The 9304-nt window shown below is 44.2% G+C and overlaps 2 protein-coding genes across 3 annotated transcripts; one reads left to right on the forward strand and one right to left on the reverse strand.

Annotated features, from left to right (window-relative positions):
* Positions 1-1512: 1512 nt before the first annotated feature.
* On the reverse strand, positions 1513-2278 carry LOC123046411 (uncharacterized). Its single transcript, XM_044469775.1, has 2 exons — positions 1996-2278; positions 1513-1896 (listed from the first exon to the last, which is right to left on the reverse strand). Exons 1-2 carry the CDS (start codon positions 2215-2217, stop codon positions 1816-1818), a joined length of 303 nt encoding a protein of 100 aa, XP_044325710.1. The 5' UTR covers positions 2218-2278; the 3' UTR covers positions 1513-1815.
* Positions 2279-2284: 6 nt separating this feature from the next.
* LOC123046410 (probable isoaspartyl peptidase/L-asparaginase 3) lies at positions 2285-6253 on the forward strand. Of its 2 annotated transcripts, XM_044469773.1 has the most exons (8): positions 2285-2544; positions 2642-2828; positions 3877-3941; positions 4048-4479; positions 4548-4606; positions 5070-5123; positions 5302-5406; positions 5767-6253. In XM_044469773.1, the coding sequence occupies exons 1-8, from the start codon at positions 2482-2484 to the stop codon at positions 5984-5986; spliced, it is 1185 nt and encodes a 394-aa protein (XP_044325708.1). In that variant the 5' UTR covers positions 2285-2481; the 3' UTR covers positions 5987-6253. The 2 variants fall into 2 exon arrangements, with proteins under 2 accessions (XP_044325708.1, XP_044325709.1); XM_044469774.1 differs by lacking the exon at positions 5070-5123.
* Positions 6254-9304: the final 3051 nt, after the last annotated feature.

The raw sequence follows: 9304 nt of genomic DNA on the forward strand, positions 1-9304 counted from the left end.
TGCTTTCCCCGAAGAAAAATCTTCCATGACTCTTAGAGTATCACGCACAGGAGGAATGAAGCTTTTGTGACTGGCTTTGGCTAAATATTCGGTGTGCATTGCATAGTCAACCACTTTCTGAATCCATGGTGCAAATACTTTGGTAGTTTTTGGGTGCTGAGCAGAATCCATCAGTATGCGCAGGAACATGTCTTCGACATCAAAGATGTATCCTTGGGAGATGGCATGAATGGTGTTTCTAAGAACATCAGATATACAATTTTCTGTGTTCATTCCAGCCAGAGGACAGATGGTATAAGTGAGAATGTGATATAAGGTCTAATTGTCAAAGCTCAAGTGCTTAGGCAAGGGAGGACCAGTGTAATCATGAATTTTCTCTTGATCCATTGTGCACCGGAAATCCTCATCAGAAATTGCATCACTGTTGTGAACTCGAATTTCCGTCTTGGCATGTTCGAGCCGAGGGAAATGAAAATGAGAGATAAAGTCTATTGCAGAGCATATTATGCGTTTCCCTTCGGTCATCCATTCCATGATCCACTTGGTGCTACCAGATTCTTCACCGGAGATGTACAAGGTGGCATAGAATTGTAGAATTATCTCTCTGTTCCACGGATGCTGAAATGCAAAGACATGCGTGAGGCCAAAATCTTTGATGTCTTGCAAAACTTGATTAAAGCAGCCAATGTTCTTCATAGCAGCAAAATTCGGGAATTCATGAGGAAATATCTTTTGGTTGTCATAGAGGATCCAAAAATAATATGTAGCATGTTCTTGAGTTCAGAACCGAGGGGATTCAGACGTGCGAGGCTTGATGTATGGACTCTCTTAAAAGAAAACAAGATGAGTGTTCCGATTGAAAAGAGGCCCTTTGACGCCAAGGCCTGTGGAGAATAAAGGCAGTTGCTCGCAAGGATATGGATATTTGAGCTCATCTTCAACGGAAATCACTTCATCATCATAAAATGATAGAGTCGGAATGATGAGAGAAACTGACTTTGCTGCAGAAGGATCGACATCTGAATTTCTTCTCGCTATGTCGAGGGAAATACGCAATGGAGAGGGAGCAGACACTTTATCAGGCACTGAAACATTATCAGGCACTATGGCAGGTCGCGACACCGGCATCGACGGCGACATCCCGGTAGCGAGCATGCGCGAAGCACACATGGAATGTCAGCCAGATCTAGTAGATTGCTTCATATGATCACACATACAGGAGAATGTATGCTCGTGTATATGAGCGACTTCAATTGTACTGTGTTTTTCTTAAACATCCATTTCCTCTGTTAAAGGATTTCACTAAAATTTAGGACCCTCTTAGCCGACGAACATTCTCTAGTAGGGGGAGGGGGTGGGGGTGATATTTCAAACGATTTCGCTGACAATTTTAACCGTGAGGGAATGCTAATTTCTTCAAAACCACATTCAATAGGAGGAAATGACAAGAAGGTATTTTTCGTTTAGAATTGTCACCGTCTGATCTCGCGAAGCAACTGTGAGGAAACAACGTTAGCTTGTCAACCCCTTTCCGGCTGACATTCGTTAGATAACATTACCAAGAGATTTAAACAAGCAGTTTCACAAGTTTCCATCTGGGAGACGAGTACAATGGCTATCGTCCACAGGGCAGGATCAAAATTCGAGCAAACAAAGCTTTCGCTACAACGTTACAGAACAATAGTACGGTACAGATGTGATTATTGCTTTGCATCTCCCAAATGTGTGATCATGTGAAGCAATCCAGATCACATGGAAACTCTTGCCACTCTAGTAAGTACAGTAGTTTCCTAGATCAAATCCATGGCAGCACTACTACTCGCCTCCCTCCACCCGGCGAGGAGGAACTCTGCTCCACTTCCGGATCCTCGCGCCCAAGCCCTTCATCTCCTCCACCTGCAGATGCAGAAACAGAGACGCGCGGTGTAAAATTTGCCGCGTCCAGATCGAGAATCCGTCGCACGGATGCGAGGTGTTTTGGCTCCGGCGACTTACCGATCCGACGCCCGCCGCGGACACTCCGGCGGTGACGGTCGTGGCGCCGGCGCCGACGAAGAGCGAGGCGACGGCGAACGCTCTGAACGGCATCGTCATGTCGCTGCCGCCCTTGCCTCGCCGGAACCAAACCAGCGCGCCGGTGATCTGCGCTGCACTCGCTCCAAGCCACCAGGGCCATGCCTTGCCCTTCTTCCCGGCGCCTGCACCCAGCTCATCCATCGCCGCCGCCGCCGCCGCCGCCGCTAGGTTATGTGGGGGACACCACAGCTCTGTGGGAGTTGCAAAGTATGCACACACTGAAACGCACAATGCTCACCGACATGTGGGGCCCTTGGTAGGCCGTGTCATGTCCATCCACTGACATGTGGGACCCGTTGCCAGTTCACCTCCAGCATAACGGGGTAGGTTCTTCTCTCCCACCTCTCAGTGATCACCAGTAGTACTGCCATTCCCCAATCCGCCTCAACCGCCTCCCCAGCTTCCATGGCTCGGAGCAACCCGGGGCTTCTCCTGGGGCTCCTGCTGCTGCGGCTCAATTGGTGCTTGGTGAGTCGTTGATCCGATCCGATCCAATTTTTGCACAGGTCGATTTTGTTCGTGTTATCGTTGATGGAGTCGCTGCGATTGGGGAATTTTAACCCAGGCCGTGGATGGCGGAGGCGCGGAGGAAGGGGGCGGCGTGTTTCCGGTGGTGGTGAGCACCTGGCCGTTCCGGGAGGCGGTCAGGGCGGCGTGGGACGTGGTGAAAACCGGCGGCGCAGGGGGGTCGGCTGTGGATGCCGTCGTCGCTGGCTGCTCCGCCTGCGAGGAGCTCCGCTGCGATGGCACAGGTCAGTTGCTTGCTGCCGTCCTTCTCTGTACAATTCGTCCATGTGTGCCTGCGATGGGGATTGGTTGTGGCTTGTGGCATGCTATCATTTCAATTTTAGTGGGAGCACTGGGGTGAATGGCGACGATAAATGAATTATGCTGGTGCAGTGGTCAAACTAGAGTGGAAGTACCTGCTAAAACCGATATTTAACCGAAGTTACAAAATTATTTCATTCCCGGGAGGTTGATTGATATGATATTTTTCCGGTGGCAACTCCCAGAGGCTTGCTTACACAGAAACCAGGGATTTTGACCAATTATTCTGTAAGCAAGCCTATATATGGGCTTGCATACAAGAAAAATCTCTGATGAACATACTTGCAGGTACCAGACAGCAAAATGACATGACATCACAGAAAAAAATTCAATAGCTCAAATAGGATTTTATTCGGTGTTTTAATACTTTTTTTATGGTGAGAACCTTAAGCCTTACTACTGGATTTTGCAAGCCTACTTAAAACAATTCTGGAAGAAACTTAATCCTTTAAATTTGTCCATAACATGTATTATCAGGAGTGCTATTTTACACTATATTTAAAATCAAGTGTACTCTTTATTGATGTATTGCCCTGGAGATCAGTACTCTCGGAGCTTAATTTAACTATGAGAAAATTCTGATGGATATCAAGACTTAAGTCTCAATAATCAAAAGATCAAAAACATTGGTCACGCCAGCTTGCCCACTCAACCTATTTACAAACGTTACCAATTCACTCATTTATTTATCTCTACCTAACATCGTGAAAAACTGAAGACAATGGTAAGTGTAGTTGCGGTTATGCCGCGGATAAATATTAGCAATGAAATGATACTTTGTTCTGAAAGTACTCGCCTGTTGTTCCAATTACCTTGTGTTTGAATCCATTAATATTCTCTGTGCACTAAAGATATAGCAGAACCCCATGATTTTGTGTTTGCAACTTGTTTAGATTCACAACTTGCCTATTTTTGGTGTGTATCCTGAATCAACCATAGCACTGCTTTTAACTGGTTTATAACTTTATGCAGTTGGTCCAGGTGGAAGTCCAGATGAGAAGGGTGAAACTACCTTAGATGCTCTTATCATGAATGGGGTAAAAGCTGCTTTAACCACTCAAGCTACAGTATATGCTGATGTTTATGTTACGGCATTTATGGTGGATGTAATAGGGCATTCTTTTTGCTTAAGAAAACTGGCAGAAAACAATGGAAATTGGAGCTGTGGCTGCCATGAGATATGTGAAGGATGCAATTATGGCAGCAAAGTTGGTCATGGAGCACACTGGGCATACTCTTCTTGTTGGAGAGAAGGCAACATCCTTTGCAATTTCAATGGGTCTTGCAGGACCAACTAACCTGAGTTCACCAGAGTCAATTGAGAAATGGTCAAATTGGAGACAGAATAATTGCCAACCTAACTTTTGGAAAAATGTTGCTCCTGCTGGCAACTGTGGTCCATACCATCCTATAAATATACCTAAGGACCCTGTTAAAAGTGCTGTATGGGAGAATCAAGGAATCACCTGTCAGGAATGGCTCCAAAATGATAATTTACTAGAACCGACAAGCTCCCATTTCAACTCTGTTAATCGTCACAACCATGACACAATCTCTATGGCCGTCATTGACAAGGTACCTAGCGCGTTTAAAGGAAAGTCACTCTCTATTAATATGAAACTAAACAATGTGCTTTTGTTAAGATGGGTCATGTAGCAGTTGGCACATCAACTAATGGTGCCACGTTCAAAATTCCAGGAAGGTAAGCATCTTGCTTCTGTTAGGAATTTTGAAATATTGACATTACAATTTAGTTGGCCACTTGTTTTTTGCTAAATCAGTGATCTGTCTATCGAATGCATCTGCAATAATGTATGAACGACTGCTGTAATTGTTTTTTGAGGGAAACGACTGCAGTAATTCTTTTTTTGAGGGAAACGACTGCAGTATTTAGTTGGCCTTGTACACCACTGCCGAATCCTCTTGTACTATTGATACTATGCGCTGGTATATTTGCAAAGTCACTAATGTGTGGCGAGTCTTGATGATGTTGTTACTTTCTTTATGGCTGGATAAAAGCTAACAAAATAGATGGTGCATAGTTAGAGGTTACATAACCTCATTAATAGTGGGACTAATATGTCTTAGTATATAGGTTTACAATATTTATCCTAACTGAATTATGACAGACATATTTTTGGTTTGTTCAACTTATATTTACGTAGGAATACTACTCGAAGCTTCCTTTTGATATGTATATCAACTTCTGAAATACTCTGGTATTGTATATCGACTTCTGAAATACTCTGGTATTGTATATCAACTTCTGAAATAGTCTGTATATTTGACAACATAATGACGTTGGTGTCATGCCACAGTTTTCCCTTTTTCGATGTTGTTAAGTGGAACAGCTATTTACCTCTTGATAGGTAGTACTGACTAATCATTTGCTTCCAGGGTAGGTGATGGACCAATACCAGGATCTTCTGCATATGGTGATGATGAAGTTGGGGCTTGTGGAGCTACTGGTGACGGTGATATTATGATGCGCTTCCTTCCATGGTAATTGAGAAATGATTTTGTTAGAAATTTTGTTGTTCTTCTTTCCCACAAACAATATTTTTTCTTGTTTTGACCCCTGCCTTATCAATTATAACCTCATAACTTCATTAGTCACTAGCAAGCTGTTATTTTCTCTGAACTCGCTTTAATCATGCACCTTCCCCCTCTGTGGTCTTAGTTGGAAGTTACTTCCTAGGATATGATGGTATTCAGCCATGTCCATATTCTAATTTGGTTCAAAGGCTGAGTATTGTAATATGAATTTTAGCTTATGTTAATTTTTTATTAGTAGCCCAAGTTAAGCAATGGTCCCATGAACTGTGATGTTTTTTTTTTAACATTTCTGTGATGTTATTGCAGTTATCAAGTGGTGGAGAGCATGCGACTTGGAATGGAGCCTCGAGATGCTGCCGTGGATGCGATATCCAGAATTGCTCGTAAGTACCCAGATTTTGTTGGTGCTGTATTTGCGCTTAACAAGAAAGGAGTGCATGCTGGGGCGTGCCATGGATGGACCTTTCAGTATTCTGTCAGGAATTCCAGCATGCAGGATGTGGAGGTCATCACAGTAACACCTTAACATAGGCAGATCATTATTAAAACAAAAGGCTGATTCGCCAATAAGGTGTATTCCTTTATGTCAAGTTCTCTGCATTCACTCCCATGGTAATGCAACAATATCATGTGGGGCTTGTTCTCGAGTCTTATATTGGACTGCAGTTTTCTATTGAAACTGCCATGTTATATAATGGTAGTAGATTCATTGAATGCATTGTAGACTTCTCGAGAAAAGGCTGGAATTGCACACAGTCAACTTTTGTCTTGCAACTACGAGTTTAATGTATTACTAGCCAGGTGTGCTTCTTTAAGCCATCTTCAGAGTTTTTGTGCGGAATAGGTCATCTTCAGAGCTGGTAAGGGCATATAATATTTCACGTACGCTTTGTCAGCCTTGAAGATTCCCAGAGAACCCCCTCCTTTGTTGTTGTTTTTGCATTTGGTTTATTTCGCACGTTTGCTCCTTCATCAACCTAAGTTTGTTGGCAGTATCGAGTTGACACCCATTTCTTATTCCTCTATGGACATAAATATGTTGTCTTGTTAATTTTATCAATCATTGTGTCTTGCATATTTATGGCCATAATGCAAGGTTGGCAGCATTGCTGAGGAAAAGGTTATCTTGATGAAGGTCGTATTAGGCAGCAAAGATTGTTAGTATTTATTATCTGAATATGCTTTTGGTGTCAAGGATGCTGTGTTTTTGGCTTGAAGACCTCGGGTTATTGCGATCTTGTTTGCAGGAGATGAAACCTCGGGTTATTGCGATCTTGTTTGCAGGAGATGAAACCTCGGGTTATTGCGATCTTGTTTGCAGGAGATGAATGCGTGTTGCTTGGAGAAGTCGGGTTGCGATCATGTTTGTACGAAATGAATGTGTACAACCCGTTTCGAAAAGAAAAAAAATGTGTACAACCCACCAGGACAGGAAAGAAACTTGGATAATAAACTCATAATTGAGAGTTGGGCTTGCTGTTTCACTAAATGCATTTGTTAGAAAATCGGCTCCCAGTAGTACCATTGTTTGCGTAATGGTACCTGGCTCGTTACCGTGTCCCCTGAACTTCCGAGGGGCCATCCACACCCCAGGGGCGCTGCGGATCGCCTCCATTCCGTTTTCCGGGGAACAACTGGAATAATGGTACTGTTGTTGATGGCTTATCCGGCGAGAGGTCCCCGTCTACGTTACGGGACACATGGATCAAACACGGCACATACACACAAATCACCGAACATGCCGATCAATATGAACGGGGTGACCGGTCCTGTTTCTTTAAGCTGGGTGAGGATGACCCTAGTCATCGGTTACACGTCATGGTTCATTGAGGCATCAAGTGGACTTTGAAAATACAAGATTTCTACTTTTAACAAGTCGTTTGTGAAAATAGCTATTCCCAAGATGATCAAGTTTTTCTTTTTTTGCAGAGGAAAAAAGTGTTATTACTCAGGAATCAAGTTATATACAAGCTCCAAATTGTGTAACAATTCTTTGTTGGCATTATATATGGAAAGCCAATGGCCGACTACGAAATAAACACTCTGGAAAATAACTTCGCTAAACTATATATAGGTTTTTTTTTAGACAAGCTAAACTATATATAGGTGTCACAAGGAGATTAATAGCCTGACAGCTCCCCACGGTCTTATTAGTCGTGAAAGATAAAGATTTCTCTAGCTGCCCCGTCCGTCGTGTAACATGGGACTCGCAAGTCGCCAGCAATGATAAGTTCAAAACGCACTGAGAACAATAATTACAAAAAAAAAAACGCACTGACAACAATCATTAGAGCCAGGGGATGTAAATTAAGCGCCACCGTACGTACGCCAATGAGCAACAGGGTAGAGATAAGAGAGCGTTTTCTTCGCCAAAAAGAAGGCTATATATGCAAGCAACCCCCCAACTGCAACTCCACAAGGCAAAGCAACAGCACTTACCCAAGCAACGAAGAAAGCTACCTCGCCCGTGAAGTAGGGAGCACACGGCGACCCAGTTGCTATCTTGCTCCGTGGAGAAGGGAAAGGGAGGGAAGCTTGCAAAGGCACAGCAACTGCCGAGAAACCTGGGCGGGAAGAGATCAGCAAGCGAGAAGCGAGAGCGTGGAGCTAGTTGAGCAGCCATGCTGATACTGGAGCTGGGGGCGTGCATCATCCCAATGACGCTCATCTTCGTGCCGCTCCGGCGGCTGGTCCTGCTGGTGGCCAAGCTGCAGGAGCTGGAGGAATGCTTCATGCGCCCCAGGCCGCCGCCCCCGCACATGTCCGCCGAGATGTACGGCCACATGTCCACCCTGCACACCATGGCCATCATGGTGTGAAGGAAGGAGGTTCGGCCGGGCCTTCGCCCTTCGTCGTGCGGTGCGCGCTTGCTCTGCTGCCTGAGGAGGCGCGCCAAGGTGGGGAGATTCGCCCTCTGTAAGGTTGGAGTTTTCTTATAGGATTACAGATTCCCAATCATTGTACCTAGATCGTCCCTCTGTGAATACCTCTTCTCCTTCTTGCCATTGTCATTGCCTGTTCAGGCATATCTTTGCAGTCTTGCTGTCAGAAAAGAAAGAACAAATACTAAGCACAGTGGTTTAGGCATTGTGTGCTTTCAATCTGTATCCGACATGTGTTTCCAGGCGCATGATGAGCTGCACCAAGCCTGCGGGCAAACATTCTTTACTGAATTACTGTGAAAATTGAATGAAGTGTAATTTTTTTCCACTACCAGATATATGTGTTTTTATATCTGAAACTTGGTTTTGGCTACCGAATCCCCCAAAAAAAACCCGGGAGAGGCTAGAAACGCGGTTACCAGAAAATACCGTTACAATGCCGCTCAAAATTTACAAATGAATTTCAAACTCAAATTTATCTGAGCTAGTTATATATTTGTATTATACTCATATTAGACAAAAGATCGCTCAGAACTTTCCTTGCGAGTTTCCTTAGCCAATTAAAGTATTTCAAATTCAAAATTTGAAAATGGGGGTAGTCCTATGTCGCTGTGGTTGGTCAGGTCATCTCCAACGCCGGCCCCAAAACGGACATACATTTGTCCGCGGAAGCGTCCGGACGCATCTGCGGATGGTGATACAGGAGCTGGCCCTCCAATTCTCACCGTAAACGTCGGCCACAATACAAACAAATTTGGACATAATTCATGCAAACACGACAGAATTCATTCAAATGGAATTAAATTTGATATATTTTATATAAACTAGACGATATTTCGTTTGTTCAACTAATAAAACCTAAAACTAGCTTGTAGCGGACAGTGACTGGTCGGCGGCACCTTCGTCATTTTCTATGTCGCCGTGGCCAGAGTGGTCCTTCTAGCGGCGAAAGGGTGTGTGTG

This window comes from Triticum aestivum, chromosome 2B, assembly GCF_018294505.1.
Source record: "Triticum aestivum cultivar Chinese Spring chromosome 2B, IWGSC CS RefSeq v2.1, whole genome shotgun sequence".
Lineage (NCBI taxonomy): Eukaryota > Viridiplantae > Streptophyta > Magnoliopsida > Poales > Poaceae > Triticum > Triticum aestivum.